This window comes from Egretta garzetta, unplaced genomic scaffold (assembly GCF_000687185.1).
Source record: "Egretta garzetta isolate BGI_Z169 unplaced genomic scaffold, ASM68718v1 scaffold454, whole genome shotgun sequence".
Classification (NCBI taxonomy): Eukaryota; Metazoa; Chordata; class Aves; order Pelecaniformes; family Ardeidae; genus Egretta; species Egretta garzetta.
The window spans coordinates 2,372,495-2,392,077 of record NW_009259429.1 but is presented as its reverse complement, the minus strand read 5'-3'; the positions used below and the strand labels follow the sequence as shown (position 1 = coordinate 2,392,077).

The 19,583-nt window shown below is 39.6% G+C and overlaps 1 protein-coding gene across 1 annotated transcript in view; it reads right to left on the bottom strand.

Annotated features, from left to right (window-relative positions):
- Nucleotides 1-911: 911 nt before the first annotated feature.
- NAV2 (neuron navigator 2) overlaps nt 912-19,583 on the bottom strand; it is a 238,692-nt gene continuing 220,020 nt past the window's right edge. The window contains 14 exon segments of the mRNA XM_035892631.1: nt 912-1,037; nt 2,148-2,351; nt 7,323-7,441; nt 7,922-8,118; nt 8,597-8,668; nt 9,164-9,318; nt 10,526-10,761; nt 12,708-12,876; nt 13,035-13,130; nt 14,835-14,935; nt 15,423-15,582; nt 16,108-16,261; nt 18,962-19,134; nt 19,535-19,543. Of these exon segments, the coding sequence (XP_035748524.1) occupies nt 912-1,037; nt 2,148-2,351; nt 7,323-7,441; nt 7,922-8,118; nt 8,597-8,668; nt 9,164-9,318; nt 10,526-10,761; nt 12,708-12,876; nt 13,035-13,130; nt 14,835-14,935; nt 15,423-15,582; nt 16,108-16,261; nt 18,962-19,134; nt 19,535-19,543 (1,971 nt within the window).

Here is a 19,583-nt window from a genome sequence, read left to right as displayed (position 1 = left end):
CGGGGCATGGCCCTTTCGCTGACTTCTGCGGAGGAGGGAAACTCACTCTCATCAGTGTAAATAAATGGGGTGTAATGCCATGGAAGTCAACCGAGTGGGTTACGTGGGTGTAAGTGGGAAGAGAATCAGGCCCTGACTAGCAAAGAGCTACCTGATCTTTCACTTGTAGTAGGATTGATTGTTACACAGTGTTTGAAAAAACCTGATTTGTTCAGACTGTATATATATTTTTATATATTCCTATTTATATATATATCTTTATAAACACACAATGAAAGAAAGCCAAGGTCTCAGACTGGCAAGGAGAGCAGCGCTTTTTCTTTTTTTTTTTCTTTTCTCTTTTTTAATATTTATTCAAACTTCCCTGTTTTGCAGCTTTGCCTTTATTGAGTATTATTACCAAGGCAAGCAATATTGTTATAGCACCAGAACTATACGAAGCTGAGTTTAATCTGCAAAGCTGATTGGTAAAAGTCCAGCCCTCACCTATATGTGTTTGGTCAGAAGCAGCATAGGCAAAAATTTCCTCTCCCCTCTCCTTCCGGACAGTACATGGCACAAAGCTGTTTGCTTCATAGCTGTGAAGTTCCCCCCCCCCGCCCCTTCAACTTCTAGTAAGGATGAGTACTTTTAACATCTTCAGTATCTTAGGCATGAGAGCTTACAGCAACTAAACAAGAAGAAACCAAAGGAATAGTGCAGTTCTCATCATCATCAAAAGAAAAACAATACAAAGGTTGCTTGGGTTGCCTGCACCCAGGTTCAAGACTGACTCCAAGTGTCTTGTTGTTCTTGCAGCTCTAATACTGAGATCCCAGCCCAGGAACATGTTCTTTTCATGAGTCCGTGATCAGGGTTCTTGCCAAGTGGGAGAGCAATAATGGAAACAACCTCATTCGATCTGAGGAAGATCACAACGTCGACTCCAGAGACGAATCGAGGATGTCATCGTGATGGCTGTTGCTGTTAGAGTCACTGTCGTAACTCTGGGGACTTGAGTAGTTGGCTGCTTCTTGCAGTCTCATCAGCATGTTCATCTGCAAAGGCACAGAAGTTCACGATTATTTGTATTCTGAAGCAGAAAGAATATCAGCTCCACACGAAAGCTACAGTGGCATTCGCTTTGCCAGTAACAAAGGAAAGGAAGAAACAAGCAGCGTAATTAATGCTGAGTCTCTGAAAAGAGATATTAACTCTAAATCCTATATTATAGCAGCATGCAGGTTAGTCAAAAAAGTATGCTTTTCCAGGGAAAGTGAAAATGAGAAGATTAAAGGGATTAGTCCACAGCCGTACTCGACAGGATTCTGCAAGCATCCTACCCCTCTCTTCTTCTGACCCATGGAAATATGGACAGATCCATCAAAAGAGGCAAATCCCAATGTCCTAATACCTATCTTGACGTGTGTATACGTATATATGAGCTAGTAAAAACTGTAACACACATTCTATACTCCCAACTGTCCAGCAAAATGTACACCTCAACAGAACAGCTTCAGGGCATTCGGTTTGCACAGCAGCTTCAATAACTGATTCCCATTGCAAGAAAATGCGTATTTAGTGTTACCTTCAAGCTCAGTTTATACATTCTATACAAATTCATGTTAACATTTCCTTATATGCTCATATGGTATTTCTGATTCATAAGTTAGACACCAGTCATGGAGACTATTAGTTCATGTATTCTTTGAAAAATCTAGATTTTCATTTGGCATCAAGAGTACAGCTCTAAAAGCCATGTGAAGTAAAGCAACAAGTCTATTTTGTGATTGTGGCAAAACAGGCTAAACAAAATGGTTCCACTGTGTTATTCAAGCATGTGTAACAAGATCACATATTTAATTCCATGGTGTAGAAATTCAGTTTATTACACATATCCCCAGTCACTCCTCAGAAAATGAATCCTCAAAATGTCCTCAGCAAATGAATCTGAAAAGCTTCTGCTGCTGTTTCTTACCAAACTGTACAGGCTTTCTGTGTGAATGCATTCCCCAAGCTGACTTGACGACTTCCCCAGAAACACTGCTTTCTCATTCTAAAACTTTTAATCACTCCTTAGCTGTCCTTTACTTTTTTTATTCCTGTTTCTAATCCCTAGAAAACAAGGGAAACGAAGTGGTTCTGCCGTTTCAAAAACAAGAGCTTACCAAAGGATCTCCTTCAGCATCACTCACTGGAACTTGTTTGCTGGTTGAGCCTTCCCGTGACACGGAGTAGCCGTCAAAGCCCACGTCTTCAGGCCGCAGCTGTAGCAGAGGAGGCCACTCATGGTGCTGTGGGGTGGCTGCCCAGGGGTAGGTGTCCATTACCCATTTGGCAGGATCCTCCCAGGGTGCTCGCCTCCCATACAACTGGAAAAGCATAAAACCATGTAAACCATTCCGATTAGTCTATCGTTTCATTCAGCGCCTACCTAAACAAAATGAATGTGCCATGAGCCTTAGGTTGCAGGAAACTCTTGCAAGAAGGGCTGAACACAAACAAGTGAGATTTCCCTTACCCTAACGACATACGAAGTTTTAGCTGTTTTTAATGGCAACTGATTTGGAAGCGGCTGACCATCTCCTTTGAGACTGCAGTGCCCTTCTGTTGGCACCAGTTGAAGAAAGAGAGACCTGAAAATAACCTCACTTCAGAAAGGTTAACTTAAATAAAGTCAATACACAAAAGAGGCCATCAATGTTGACATCCGGATCGCACCAGCAGCTGCCTTATCTACGTTTGCTGTCGTCGGGAACCCGCTGTCCGTGGAATGTGTAGGAGGAAACGTGAGACCTGTCATCAGGCAATAACGACAATCATAGCGAAAAGTTTTCAAGTCAGCAGAATTTCTTTGCACTCAACCAAGAAAAAGCGCCAGCAGGATTTGGCTACATTCATGTTCCTATTTCAAGTAAGCAAGCCCCATGTCAAAAACTTTTTCTGTTTTGAACAGACTGTGTTACTGAATCCCAACGGATTCTTCTTGTTACATTCAGTTAAGTTTGCCTTAGTTAGACAGTAAACTCATTTTAATGCCACATGACTTTCAAAAGCTTAACTACAACTTCAGGTGACTTTAAAAATGTTTACTTCTGCTTAATAAATTTCAGCCTAAACATCCCTCAGCAACTGGAGGTCATCACTGGCATTCTGTCACTTGAGTTCAGAGAAACCTTTCCTGCCCAACGCACAGGGGGGAAAGCAGCGGACTAACCAAGAAATTTCATCAGCTCTCTGAGGGATCCAAGACTATCTCACCTTCCGCATTGCTCTTGCTTCTTGGGTTTTTTGTGGTTTTATTTTTTGCAGGCATTTTGTTATCCTCCCCACTGCCAAACAGCAACAGGCAGAGCAGACCTTCGAGCTTTTGAGTGCTGTTCTTCACTTTGCCAGAAGTCCCTGGAACTTCTCGCATCACAGAAGTGAACTACCGCATCCAGTGCAACCAGGTCCCCAAAATGCTGCATCCAAACTGAATGCAAAAGACTCATTTAATCCAGATGCACGGTTAATGAACCCAAATCTGACTTTCCTGCACGGCAGCAGTGTGTTTCTGCAGGTATCCATCAGGCAAGTGCTGTCAGAATGGCACTTGGACAGACATTCCTAGGTAATATTACAAAATCACGATGGCTTCCATTCTAAATGATATCATGTAGTTCACAGCCTATCCCTTTCTTGGAAAATTTGGCTGTGTTAGTTTACACATGCCGTATGAAATCCTTTATTCTATTGCAGCCTCCCTGTAATGGTTACAAGAAACTTAAATTCAGACGCAATGTGGCTGACGGATGTGAATGCCAGCTTTGCCATAGACGGCGGCCAAATGCCACGCACAAATCACAAAGTATTACATCGCTCTAAATACCAACATCTGCTTTATTCTGAAGCAGAACCGAGTGAGGCCCTGCCCAGAGCAGAGGTGCCCAGCAGATGGTGCTAGGCAATCTTAAACACAGCCTCTTCCACAACCCAAATCCTCTTCATCCATGAGCTGTACTCTATTATTTTCCCAGCATAATGTCTTCAAGCTGTGGTAACCCAGATCTCCTATTTTAATCTTGTTCTCAAATTTACAGGAATACATGTCAGTTGCTAAGCAGAGAGGATTTTCTATTTTTCATGCATCCTTGCTACCTAGAAGGTCCGCGTGGATCCTAGCTCATTTCTGAAAAATTAGCTAATAAGTAAAATTCCCAATTCAACATGTGAAATCATCGCATACCTTCGGCAGACGAGAGACTGAACGACTAACTCACTATTCCCTTCCACAGCAACCAGTTCTGTCCATCCCTTTCACGTGCCCGTTTTCTAGAGAGCAATGAAGGGGGCAAGGATCTAACGGGTTGCTTCATGAAGCACTGCAGAGAAATGACTGGAGTACAAGTGACGGTGGCAGGAAACCACGGGGATTTTGGGTCCTCTTTTTGCTGGTGCTGCATTCTGTATTGATACACCAAGCAGGGAGAACTGGGGTTTTACACAACCCTCTAATTTTCACATCCCTGTTTTGAAGAACAAAAAAAACTCGGCTCCAATGGGAGCAATTACTGTAAGGATCCATTTGGCTCACTTGTCTTTAACCCAAAATAGTTCTCTAAATGAGAAACAGATATATAAAAATAGCTCGGTTTAGATCCACAGAGATCAGAGTGAAATCAGCAGTCCACCCTTCCTTTCTGGCAGGCAATTTCATGAAAGAAGATGTGTTCTCGGAGGAGCCGTTGTGGGTGTGGGGGAAAGAAAATATTCCAAAATGAAATGCACATTTCTAGCATTAGGATGTTAATTAGCACAACTCTGGCTACTCTTCAAGTACTGAAATCTTATTCTTATCTGCAGTCTCAACAAAAGAGAAATTCTGGAGTAAACTGAGAAATTTAAATGGAAATGAACTAGTGGGATTTGGGGAAATGGGACTGAAGTGGATAACACAGAATCTACAGCACAAAGTGAGAAACTGAAATCCTTACACTTGGACCACAAGCCATTCAAATAACCTAAGGAAAGATGCTGGCAAAACAAGCAAGCAAAAAGATGGTTTATTAATTGTTGTTCTTTATCTTCATTTCTGTTACTAATTTTTCAATGCTTTCCATGCCCGTTGATCAGCTGATAGGAGAGCTTTGAAACACACTACAAGGAGCCCAAGCATCACTGTGAGTAGCAGTTTTTTCCTTTCCAGAGGAAACAAAGCCACACGCTCTCTGGTCACTTGTTTTAGGTCAAAAAGATTATTGGCTCCCATTACCTTCCTTTATAGGAAGCTTTATGTAAAATGGTTTGCCTGTTCTATTTCCAGCGAAGTTTCTCCGTATGTGTTGTACTTCAGGACCTATCATGTCCCTCGCATCTAAGAGCTTAACACAATCGTCTCAAAGAAAATGAGGTCTCCAGGCACTGCCCAATTTCAAATGGCAAACACAGTTTGCACAAATTCTGACCAAACTTGTTGACGAATTCATGTATTTCATAGAATTGTAAGGAGCCGTAAGTACAAGCTATTTGCTGTGATAGGATTGTCTTCTCTCTCTCCGTTACTATCTACAAATCTCTGCTGTAGAGACAGCAAATGAAACCCAAGGTAGCTGTTAACTGGACAATGTAAAATCTCATTATTATTATCTCTTGTAGTACTCCTTCAAGTGCTCAGACTGGTGCATCTTCATGATTTCTCCACTCCCTGCAGAGTACTCCCATGCAGACAAAAGAACCGCTAATACAGAAAGAGTATTGCATTGAAAAGAAACGTAATAAACAAGCAAATAAAAATAAAATCCCTGTATTCTCCAAAAGAAATACTTCACGCTTTTTTTACATATCTTAATGGCAAGAACTATTTTTCACAAACATGAAGGAACCATTCTGCAACACAACTGGTTCTCCATGGAGCTTGTACTTGGAGTTATTTCATGTTTCAGAAAGACTTCAGACACAGAGACATATGTGACAGAGAACCTACTACTTCTGTAAGAAGTGCATAACTGTTAATTATTCTTACTAATAACAAGCCATGTCTGGCTTATAGTTTGAATTTTTCTAGTCCAAACTTGTTAAACATCCACTAGATTTTTCCTTGCAAGACTTAAACCAGCAGACTCCCATAGACCAAGTAATATTTTAGCTTCCTCTTGAACAAACGGCATAGTTTGACCCTCTCATCTCTCTCACTAAATAATGCTTCCTGTACCGAAATGATACCCACTGCTCTTTTCTGAACCCTTTCCACTTGACCTTTCTAATACCTCTTTTTACATACAGAAGTACTATTCTATTCCTATCTCTATCAGATGTAATTATAGCTTATGGCCTCAAAATGGCATTTGTCCTCTTATCAAAACACACGCTCCCAATGCACTGCCACGATTCCTATTCTCCATCTAACTTTAGCCCTTTTTCAATCTTTTAGACTGTCATGGTAATCCACCTTTTTATTTCTGTATGTGTGATCTTGTGTTTAGCTTTCACACATACAATGCCCGGAATTTAATGATACTTGACTATGCTACCTCCAAAACTATCTTTTAAATGTTGTGCTGCCAATGCTTATTCTGTGAACAGAGGACTGAAGAATAAAAGGAGGTAATTTTTTGCATAGTTGCATGGCAAGTCAATAGCAATCCTCTGTTGAACCCTCCTCCTGATTCCAACATGCTTTATTGTCACAGAGACGCTAAAAATTGTGTGGTAATGCTCAAAACTAACCAAATTGTTGGAGTATGAATCAGTTACTAAGTACAGGCAATCAGTGATTATTTCACTATGGCCTCTGCAAGAATTATGAAACAACCTACTAAAAAAATTCATCCTGTAGATTGAGAAGTAATCAAAATGTCACTGATACTGATCCTGACACTCATTAGTGTGTTTCTCTCTCCCTACACAGCTTTGTTCTTCCTCTGTTGAAAGATTCAATTTACAAAGGAGAATCCTGCATAACTGAGTTAATGACCGCAAACATGTTTTTCAGATGCAAAGTACAATTTTAAAGGTGCGCTTCTGAAACAGATTACTGAAAGATACTTGGGTGTCTAAGTCGTGTCTGTGTCGTCCGTCCCCCCTGATAACATCGGTAGTTTGGCATCTAAACACCTTAAAAAAAAAAAAAATCTAATTTGGACTTTTAGTGCTTCCACTCCATATTTCAAAATCATTTTAAGAGAATAATTCTGCCTGAAACTAATGACAATTCAGGTTATGTTTTCACAGGCACGCAGGTATTCAGTGTGTGAAGCCATATCTACAGAAGATGTTGCCATTATTCAGTTTTGTCCAATGCTGTGTTGCCTTTTGAATAGACACCATTCAAGACCTATGATTTTTCACTTTTGCCTGCTCACCTGTAGCCCTTCTCTAACTGCCTCCAGAAGATATGGGATGATGGAGTAGTTCCACAAGTCAGTAAACCAAACTCTAGAACCATCTACATCTATCGGACAGGAGAGGAAGAGCCGTGGACCTGGAAAGGGAAAATCAGGTATTACATTCCAACCAGGATCATGATGTGCCTCAAAATAGGATCAAACAACAACTTCCAGTTCTCTGGAGAAAGAAGCCAAGGATGAGAGAAAGTAAGTATCTATCTTGCAAATTGCTCTTCCTGAGAGCCCCCAAATCCTCTGAATCAACTTGAAAAACTAGAGCCTTCAAGGTGAAAAGAATTAACTGGATTTCATAATGCAGTTTGCATCCAGGACTTAGAAAGAAGTCCTTTTTTTCTTAGATAAAATAAAAAAATAAAAAAAAAAAATAAAAAAAAAAATTTAAAAACTTCTCCTACAGTTTGCTTCAGAGCACACTGCCATCTAGCAGTAGGGTTTATAAGAAACCTTTTTTACCTGATACAGCACGTATGGAAATGTACAAGGATGCACCTGATACACAAGGAAATAGAACATGTGCATTGGCATATGTCCGGGCATACGAGCAGAGCACTTACCAATAGTAACATCAGAGGAGCTGTGAGCCTCCAAGAATTTGTTCAGATGTTGCCAGACCTTGGGAATCCAGTCAATAATTTTAACCAGCTCTGCATTTCTCATCCTGCCACTGATCTCTGTTTCAATTAGTTTTCTTCTCAAGAAACGGCCAAGAAAGCCTTTGACCGGCTCAGTGTGGTTAGCACATAGCACCCATCTATGGCAGAACAGCAGAAATGTCCATTATTTCTCTTTCATGCTACTGGACATACCCCTTCTGGGCTGTATTTCTTATATTATTTCTAGATGATTATCATGATCAAAATATGTTGTCCCAGTCACGTGTGTTTCTTAGCAAAAATTATTGCGGAGTGATGAGTTCACTAGATGAAACAATTTGTGTTGTGCATTGTTTCAGCTTATTTCTCAATCAGCATCTGCTTTGCCTATTATCTTATTTAAAATTTGTTAGAGGATCAAATATCTTAACAATCCTCTGAAAAGTTTTATGAACTGCAGTTACTTTAATACCAGCATCATAACAAAGCTGCGCATGTTAGGGCAGCAAGCAGTAGCGCATGGTATTTCTCTCTCAGTTTGCTGCTTCAGCTGATAAGAACAATTTCAGATGATTCCTTTGCCATTACTCCTTTGCCAGCCCACAAACATAAACAAGAAACATGAATAAACAGTACCTGAAATTATGGTGAAGTTGAAGATTAGGTGTTGAGGAGGTGGCTTGGTTCATTGTGCCAATAATGTATGGACTATTAAAAAAAAAAAAACAAAACACACAAGCAAATCGTACTTGTAAGTTTTGAAAAACAACTTTTTTGTAACGTCTCAATATTGAAAAGGTTATTCAAACCTCTTTTGTCAAAGAAAGTTTTTGTAGTTACTTAAAACCAAATTCTCCACTGAGAATCTGACTTGTGAGAACATCAAATTCTGAAAACAAAACAGAAATCTCAAAGGAGGAACTTTCACTAAAATGGGGTTTCAGTATTAAAGATCTGCTGCATGAAGTGAATGCAAATTACCCAAACACTCTACTACTACTTTTTTATTACTGATTTCAGAGGAATTGACCATTTTATGAAGAAAAAAGTCCTCTGAAATGCTGTCCATAATATGGATGGTCTGGCCATCTCAGTCCACTTTACCAAATTATCTAAAGTTCTGTTTTGTGATCTCATTTTGCAACAGCAGTGGTCTGACTGCAGTATTGAAATTTGGAATGTGTTCTGATATTATTTCTTTACCATTTGTGGTACTTGCAGTTTAGAAGTCCATTAAAGATCTCTCCTAGGGAGCTAACATGATGTAAATTATCCAAAATGATTACAAGAGGCATATCCACAGCGTTATTTTCACTGTTACACTGGTCCGCTAGGTTGGACAGGTATTGACGGAGTTCCTGTAAAGCACATATAAAGAAAAGAAAGAAAAAAAAAAAAATAGAGTTTTCATCATATTCCTTGAAAATCCAGTTAAGATAAATAAGTTACTGGCTTTGTCATGAAATCTAAAGCAAAAGAGCCTGCCATCTTACAAATGCCCACATTTAAGAATACGGGTTTCTTTCTCTTTTGTAGTTTATGCTGAAGATTCAAAAACTGTATCAGAAATTCCATGTGAGATAAGGGCCTAAAGGGGGATTTAGATGTTCTTGTTTGGTTTGTGTGATTCATGCTGTCCTAATCTGACACTCAGAGCTCTGAAATGAGTAAGTTTTCTTTCTTTTCAGGAACTTGTTCAACTCTCCATACACCAAACCAAACTTTGCATCCCAGCTAGCTTTGTCATATCTTCTTGCAAATGTGTGTCTATCGAAATGCAGCCGATAAAATTAACCTGGAATAAAGCATCCTTCAGCAGAGGCCAAATTCGTATGCCCTCAGTAACGCCGTAAAGAAGGATGAGCTTGCAGGCTGCTGCCAGCTGACTAGGTGTGATCGAAATGCTCTCAGCAGCTTTAAAGCAATTATTCCATAGCACATCTCAAATTATACCAGTGGCCTACAACCACAATTTCAACCATCCCTTTCCTCCAGAGGAAAATGTGCCTAAGGCCATCAAATATACAGCTTTATTTTTTTTTTTTTCTTATTTAATCTAGGTGTTCACTGGGGGTATTCAGCAAAACCAGCAGCATGTAAAAAAGCAGAGACGTGCCTTACCAGCGCAGGAATGTGCCTGGACAAGTCACGCTGAGCCCAGCTTAGGCAGATTACAACTGCTGATACTTGCAGCTGCAGAAACTCTTGACAGCCTAGAGATGCATTTGAGGGTTTTTGGAAAAATGCCCACATGCAATAGGGATTGCTTTAGTTGCTGGGAATTCTATACAGGTGTTTTACTTCCTCAGCAATTCTTAGGCTCCCAACCAGTTGAAAATCACGACACTTTCAGGTGTTTAAATATAGACCTGGAAGCCTCCTGTTTCAGGCCCATACTCGTGTGAATCTGCAGTTCTGAAAATCTCATATATTATTCCCTTCAGGATTAACACAACGCTTTAAAAAGAAAGATAATCAGCCTTTTGATGGATTAATAAAGGAGGATTCTCTCATTTGTGATATATGGTAGCATTAATTATGCAAGGATGATTTCCATTTCCTCACCTTACTGGATTTATGGTCCACGTTGAAGGTTGCAATAATGCCATCGGCCAATTCCCTGCCCTCTCTAAGGACCATGTACTCAGAGAGACGGTTTGCCAGGTATGTTTTACCAGTGCCGCTGGGGCCAGATAAGATGATCCGTCTGTGTTCCATCAGGAGAGAGACGTAACGCTGCAGTATAGGCTTTGGGATCAGTGATTCAAACACCAGTCCATCCAAACTGTTCTCACAGATACCTGCAACAGGAAAAGATTCCTCATTTAGAGGGATTCTCAATTTTTATCCAAATTATCTGCCTTTTTTTTTTTTTTTAACAAGTACTTGTAATGCTGCAAAGCAATCCCGTTAGTGGAGTTTGTACAAACCAAGATTAGTTGAAATGACTAGATAGTCAAACCGAAGAACTGAAAAATGTGGTTTTGTGAACATACCTGGGCCCAGAAATAGTAGGAGAAAAGCCCAAAACCAGATTTAGATCTGACCTGACCAAGCTGTTTCTAGCGTCAGAGACAAATTTCCTCCCCATTCCGGTATCCCCCGTGGTCGAGAGGAGCATGTATAAAGCTGGTGAAACAAGTGCAGAAGTGACCTAGGGGCTTAGCCTGGATCCTGCTTCAGCTCCCCCCGTTTTCAAAATACTCAGCTGCGTCCTCCAGTGCCCAGGGCCCTATGAAAGTTGCTGTACAAATGATTCCAGGCCCCATTTTTCAAACATAAACCATCCATTGTGCAGTAATTCACCATGTACGGTATGCGTTCATCCAGAATGTACCTGTTTACTTTTGAATCTCTAGACAAAAAAAACCCCAGCTATCATCAACTCCCCCTACTTTCCCAAACGCTTGTAATTAAACTCCTTCTCTGTATGCTGATTGTTATCTCTTCCAACATAAAACTCCTACTGATAAGCATTTACGCAATGTCAGCAGTCACTTTAGGCAGAATTGGCTCAGGGAAAATACACAGTGCTTCAAAATAAACAGCAGAAAGGGAAGTTGGCAGATCACATACAGAAACGTTTGCACCTCAATGGTTACTTGGAATATTAAATATTTATACAGGCAGCTTTATATCTCAAAGGTATATGTAAGTGATTTTCCATAAATTGATTAAATATCTTTCTATTTTATTGAAAACTGTTATCACATAGGAACCTTCAAAGCACAAGTCAAGCCAATGCAAGTTAAATATAAAATCAGATTGCAGCTTTACAGATATGGCTAGACCTTAAGCAATATTTCAACTGGGATTTACTATTGGACAATGTATTCTAAGCAAACAGAATACCTCGGGTTCACATCCAGCCTCAGTAAATTAAGATATTTCATGGCTGATTTTGTCTTCCTGCCCACTGAGTTGCTACCCCAGGTAATTGATTTTTTACATCAATACTCAAAAATCAAACTAATTTCAGTCAAATGCCACAAAAGCCAAATTTGAAAGTTGAGCTGCAGATTGTTTGGCAATGCTCTCAAATACTCTGCCATCCGCAGATCTACGCTCGAGATTTCACCAGTGTAACTTCAAGCAAATTGATGTACATTCAAAATGAAGCGGCTGAGGATTGTTTGTCTGGAATCTAGTTTGATAGTATAGTTTTCATATAAAAATGGTTCCCTGAGAAACTAAATAAAACCACAGGAGAAGTACAAACATGAAATTCTTATCGGTATGACAGAATGGAATTGATGAGAATTCTGAAAACCATACATTTTGATAAAAATCCAGATTTAAGGTATCCCACAAATTCAAGTGAGTTAAATGCAGAATTTTTTTACCCCCCACAAAAGAAATAACAACTATAGCTGTTACAAAGAGGTGGTGAAATTCTGAGGCTTTATTCATTTGGAGGGTACTTTGCTGCTCAAACAACTCCACTATGTCCCTTGTGGTGGTGAGGTCTTCTCCAGGACAACTCTGGGCATCAGTTCAAGGTATGTGGAGAAAACTGCTGTGTGTGTACTTATTCCTACTGTTACAGGTTGACAATTTGCTGAATTTATAGACTTAGCATACTTAAGTTCTGTCTTTATCAAATGAAAATAGAAGAACCAGTAAATAAAAGGCAGGGATGGGAAAAAGACACACAATAAGTTTCTACTCCTCTGAGTGTCTTGACACAGCAAGCTTTGATAAAACTGTAATTAGTGATTACTACAACAGCCAGGTCAAACGTAACTACCTTTGATGGTAACCGAAATAGTGTTGTTTTCTCCCACTAGATAGCCACAGGGCAACAGCTCAGGTGTCTCTGCGCTATTCGTGCGTTTGATTTCTCCAATGCTGTAGCCCAGAACGCTGTCTGAATTCAGCCCCAGCTGGCTCACGGGATCCACGTGAATGATATACTCCTAGGGTGAAAAAGGGACGTGGAAAATTAGGCAGCACTGAAATCTCTGTGACTTTGTTCTATGCTATAACAGTAATAATCACAGCAAGTTAATTAGTGCTTGGTACCATCAAGATCTAATAGGAGAATTCAAGCACACAGGAAATTGTACTCACTAACCTTAAACAACCGTCTTACAACCCCATCCAGAACGTCCCATTTGGTCTTGCCACTGACTCCGATGCAGCCTATGAGGAAGGTGCGAGGCCTCGAATCCTAAATGCACAGAAATGTGAATTTAAGTTAATAAACAAATCCTAACTGTATCAGAAAAGTCTGTTTAATGTAACTAAAATGATGGGTTTTTTCCTTTTGTTTTTCTTTCTTTTTTTTTTTTTTTTTAAATTATGGTGCATCTACCACTCTATATGGTGAATTCTAAACGCTATATGAAATCTTTCTGTTCTACTAAATATTTTGGAGTCACAAATCTAAAGGATACTTAAGTGGTAATGATAGTAAGTAAAAGGTATTTATTAATCAATCCATGAACAATTACAAAACCTCCGAGAGGATTACAGCTTAGCAAAAAAGACAGAAAGACTCTTAGGAAAAACCATTTGCAAGATTTATCCTATTTACTTCTAGAAATGCTGCCATGGACATAGAAGTCTAAATATATAGATATAAATTATACATGGTTATATTTATATATAGTTATATAGAGATTTATATAGATAACCTGTGTGTTATGTTTGGAATATCACAGCACTTTAGTTAATAATTTTGAGTCTGATTTCTAAGGCAGACAGAAAAACCAGAATGCACCTCATTTTTCTATTCTTCTATAGCTGCACTCACTGTGAAACATTCATTGAACAAAACCGAGTAATTTCTATCATAAGACTTCAAGTTCAACTTAAACGTAAGGAATCATTTCCATGTGGTAACTTTACCGACTGTGAGAGCAGTGGAGTCCAATAGAATTAGCAATATAGCTTTCCTGTTAATTTGCTTATCCAGAGCTGTAAATTATTAATGCAAAATTGGTATTGAAAGGAAAGATCCGCTGAGTCAATTTTACTTCTGATTATTCAAATTTTTGTGCTCCCCTTACAAAGGACATCAAATTATTTCTTAAGTACACTTTTACAGGTACTCATAATGTGAGCTAGCAAAGTCAGTGCTTGGTAAAGATTGTGTATTACATTCACACAGGCATTACACATGACATGGGCTGCGGTTTTACAGTATCGGAAATTTATTCGCGTATTTGGGATTCCTTCAGTTAGTTGAGAATGGAGAACATCTGAAAGATGTCATTCAAATGGGAAACCTGCATCAGAGAGGACAACTTGAACTAGAAAGATAAGATCTCCCAATTTGGATCCCTTAAGTTCTTGCCGAATATCGGTGCTTATAGTATTTTGGTGCACCTTCTGTCTACATACCGGATCATTTTCACTGTAGATTAAAATTTTACTGAAGTTTAACAGAAAGGGTCAAGAGCTCTGTGCAGCTTTTAACATATCAGTCTTAAGGAGATGCTATCCCACAGTGCAGACTAGTCTGCTAACCTCCTTGATGCTGAGGGAGTGGCCTGGTTTTCAGAGATGCTACTGAAAGGCTTAAATTGTAATGCTGTCAACCTACATGGCTGACACATGGTCTAGCAATCCCATGTTACCAACGTGTTTCATGGCCAGTGCTGATGGCACCGACAAGAAACCGTAAAATAAAAATCCATTCCAGGTGAGTCCATGAGACAACCTCAACTGGTGGTGTTGGCTCTCAGCAGTTCCAAGGAAGTAGGGGCTTACTGCCTTGGCTATTACTAGTGATACACCAATGAACTATTTTGCAGAGATAATTTTTAAACATCTTTTGCAAATAAAAACCTCCAAAACAAATTGGATTTGCATTCTCTGCTCCATCCCAAAGTCACTTATATTTCAAGACTGGGGATGAAACAAAACTCACCTCCTTCCATTTCATCTCATCCTGAAAATCAACAACTATTTTGACGTGCCTGCCTCCTTCTTTCCGGGCAGAGCCATCTCCAGCGTCATCTAACAGCATATCTGTGAAGAGAAAACATTCACAGCTGTATCTTAAAAACACTGAAGACTATTCTGGTTTATGCCAACATATCTATTGTAGTCGAACACAACACAACTGGGCTTGATGTGCCCAGAGGTAAAACCTAAGAACCAGGTTTACTTGCTTCCCTACCAAATATCAGTGTCACTCTTAAAAAGTGAAGGTCATTGAAAATTATTAGTTAGTTACTCTGTATTTTCCTTCCTATGATATATCTCCTGGCAAATGTACACCATTAAATGGCTTTAAACGTGACTCTTCGCAGCTGAGGTCATAATTGGACAACTTCAATCTAGGGTGTAGCAAACCTATGATGACATTTTAAAAGAAGGCTTTATGCCAGCTCCTGACATATTTCCACACCTCAACTGTTAATAATTTTCATGCTTTCATTTTTCCATGGCTAACCAAATCAAATCTTCCAAGTGCAGGATAAAACCTGCCCACCGGCTTTCTCATTAAACTCACCGAGACTGGTTGACTCCGTGAGGTTCAAACTGTGTTGAGAGAGACCCACTGAATGTCTTGGAGAGGATGAAATGGAAACCTGAGACTGAGCCCTGCTACAGCTGCCGTGGTTTTCGGATTTCAGCCGGTCATTTTCTGCTTTTAATTTTTCAATCTCACCCTTGAAAAGACAGGATTTAGAAGGCACAGTGAAAACATACGCTTCGAAGCAACATAAGTAACTTAAGAATAAATACTAGTTTCACAGAAATGCCATTTTCATAATATTTTAATTTATTTTAATAAATTTAATGATTTTAATTATTACAACGTCCCTTCCATGAAACTTTTCAAAGTATCCTAGAAAATGTAAGACGCGGCGATTTACTAAATGCTGAAATACAGCTCCTTTAAGGCAGAGAGCATGGGAACATTTTACGAGATTGCTGACAGTCAACAAAATGATCTCCGCGATGGTTTCTAGGGTTGAAAACAGCTACAGCGATGAGGGCAGCTGAGTTTATGTGTTCAAGCTGACTTTTAATGAAGGTACAAAGTTTAACACTGGTACAAAGCTAGACATAACTTCCAGTAATCATTCAAAAACTTCAAATTTACCTTTTTTTCAGACCTTTACTGTGCAGCAGGTTGGCCAATCTTTAACACATGAACAAAGACTGCAATATTTGGTGTGGTTATTTCTTACCTGCATTCTGTTCATCGCCTCCCGAAGCTGGTCAAGCTGATGAGCAGAGCTAAGGGCTTCTAGACGAATATCAGTCAACTTCATCTCCTTGTCTCTTAGCTCATTTCGTAACTGCATGACTGTTTCAGCTTCACTGTCAGTGCATTCAGCAATACTGGAGAAGATTGAAAAATAGACATTGAACAAGACCTTTTTTTACTTTTCAGATAATGCTACTCCATCAATTATTAGTGAAGGAGGAAAAAAAACCCCTCTTTATTCTGCAGGAAGCAGGCAAGAGTTTTGGCTTATTGGATTAGTGATACCATAAATCAGATATTAAATAGGTCATGGAAACGTTAGAGACTAGTGAAATAAATATGTCTGAGGGTTATTTTTCTTTAATCAGCATCTGAAACAGAATTCTTTAAGTCACCTATTATGGGATAGTTTTAATTTTTTGCATGGTAGTTGCCATAAAGGAAAACTTCTAAAGCCAAAATCTAAATAAATTAAGGGGATGCAGGCAGTAACAGCAGTTGGTTGGAGATTGATGAGTTTACAGACAGATTTAAAGCTCACCAGGTGTGCACAGCTGGGTTTCCCTGAACTGTTCTGGAGGGCTTGAGAACTCTACACCTATTGAAGCGTGATAAATTCCTGCGCGCTTTAAAGCACTCATGCTTAAAAAATTTTTGGTGGCATTTTTCATCCCTCCTCCCACAAGAAAAGATTCTGGGTGAGTAACATTTCAGCACATTCGTAAGTGTATCTATATAAAGATCAACTACACAGCTGCATGCTTTGAGGGAGATTTCTCCCTAAATCAGGTTAATGAGAGATATTTTCCCCACCAAAAGCCAATAAGCCAAAATACACAAGTCTTATACAAGCACAAGCTCTAGCCTTAACTCAGTTCACATATTTACTCTTTTCTCACGTTTAGCCTATTGGCTATTGGTCAAGATGAGACGTATGCCCATAGCATTTTGACTAATGATAGACGGGATCATCATTTGACAATTTTTTGGCCTTTAAGATTTCTAAAGCACGAATTGCTGTAGTCACCAGAACCTCACCAAGTTAGGCTCAAAAGACTGGAGAAGCTTTAAAAAAATTTCCTGGGAGATCATCTTCTGTTACTAACATTTCAGCGTTACTATACCACTGAAAATCATTGCTATTGCTTTCACCTCTTCATGTGAAAACAAGTGATGGGCAAAATTTCAAGTTCGGGTACTTATTCAAATGCATTTGATCTGAAATCAGGCTGGAAGCTTTGCATGACATCTAGAAGGTTGCAAGGCTGTCTGGCAATTATGTATTTCACAACACTTCCTCTTACACCTTTCTTCATTTATTTATCCTACTCAAGTGACGAAGCTACTGATAGAATTAGCAGAAAATCTGTTTTACCGAGTTTTCCAAGCTCATTCTAAAATGTGAGTGTAGACTCAAATCAGTGTGGTAACACAATTATTTAACTTCATTTCACAGGTGGCCAAAACAAGGCGTCAAGATTGCCTGTGACCTTCTCATGAACATAAAATGAGTTAAGCAGCAGAGCAGAAGTCCTGACTTTTAAGTCTAGATCTTATTCTCATAAACACACAGCAGAAGGGTATGGTTTGATCCTACAGATGATCCTATACAATAGCTTGCTACTACCCAAAGGACACATTTGTTTCTCGCTCCTCTTCCCCAGCCCCCATGCTTATGCCAGCTCTGGCACTCATCAGTCAGATCAGACTCCTGAGCCGAGCCAGCATGGGGGAAAAAAACTGGTCACGTTTCTGTCAAATTATTTTTCACATAATTTAGCATGTTGCATGGGCTCAGTGGAGTTGTCTGAGAAGTAGCAGAGCCAGTGCAAGGGAAGGTCTGGGCCCAGGTGGCTGGGGAGGTACAGAAGAAACCAGGAGCGGATCCTCTCCATTCATCGGGCATCAGCCGTTAGATGACTTCAGCTGTATCACTAAACCATGCTGTTTGATTTCCAGTAAATCCTTACCTTTATCTGAATGTGTCAACTTAATTGGGAACTCATCAGTGCAGATTAGTACAATATGTGCTGTCTTTAGCCAACAGAGAAAACAAAATCCCAGACTTGGCCTGTCTTGTTTCATTAACAGTGAAAGATCCAATTAATTCTGCACTCCAAGGTCACCCTGGTTATAAATACTGTTCATTCTCAGTATGTTCTGCTGAGAGAGCCCCCCGATGAAATATTAAACTAAACTACAGTGATGATGCAATGATTTTGGCTTCCTGGACACTAACGCAAAGGTACTGGGTTGGGAATCAGCTTACATCTCTTTAATTATGTGAATATATAAATTCAACTTTTCTGTCCTCTGCCTGTAATCTCCTTCGATTACAGAACATTCAAAATAGGCAAACTTTTGCCAATATGACAGGGTTAAGGATTTTACCCAGAACACTTAGCAAAACACAGCCTCCCTCTGGGAGGTAACGTAAGTGATGCTTGGGAGTAGGACTGATCGGTGGCAACAGCCCAGCCCTGATCTAGCAGACAATCCTGTCTGCCCCACTGTTGTCTTCTGCTGTGGCCTCGTGGTGAACAGCTCATTGTAGCAGTGCATGGAACTGAACAGCTGTCGGACACTTGTAGTGCTTATACAGATGTGCAGATTCCTAGATGGAGGAATCAAAGGGAACAGGATGGCGTAGGGTACATTTTGCCTCTGCTTGTTTCTGTAAAGTGGCCTAGCGATGCCCTGTAAAGCTAGCATGGAAAATGTTGGGTATCTGTCCAAAGCACGATATTTCTCTTTTCCTCCTCCAATGCAGCAAGATGCATTCCACTCCATTTTCTATTTAAAAATTTAAAAAAAAAAAAAAAAAAATCACTTACAGAGAATTGGAATGGGAAGCTCTCAGCAATGGTGTTGAAACAGCAGAGTTATGGTGTGGTAGCTTTGGTGAAGAAGGTAACGAAGAATCAGTCATCTCCTCAATATCAGAATGAGAAGATGCTGACTTGGGAGATTTCTTTTTACCAAAAGCTTGCTTGAAGGAGCTGCGTAACTGAAAAAACAAGACCACAACAGTAGGCACATCATTAAGAATGAAACCAGGCAAAAAAAGCCACAGAGTAAAAACTCTAACATGCAAATACTGCAAATGATACAGCCATACTCACATATATTTTCATACGGGTAAAAAAGAATAAAAAAAGATTTTTTTTTCCCTTAACTATTTTATGAGATTAATAAGGTCAATAGGACTGGCTATCAAGGCTTCCTATCTTTAAAATAGCTATTTTATAGCAAATTCTGTTCAGTGCAACAAGCTTTACAGCGACGCGGTAACAACTTGCAGCTATAATGTAATGTGGCTCAGACAAGGTTAATGATGCTGAAATGGTTAGTGACGTAAACGGATGGGTTAGCTTTATATCTCGTAGTTGAAAGTAGGTCTTCCTTACCTCATTGACCTGCCGGAAGAAGCGCAAGCAAAAGGAAGTGGGGGAAGGA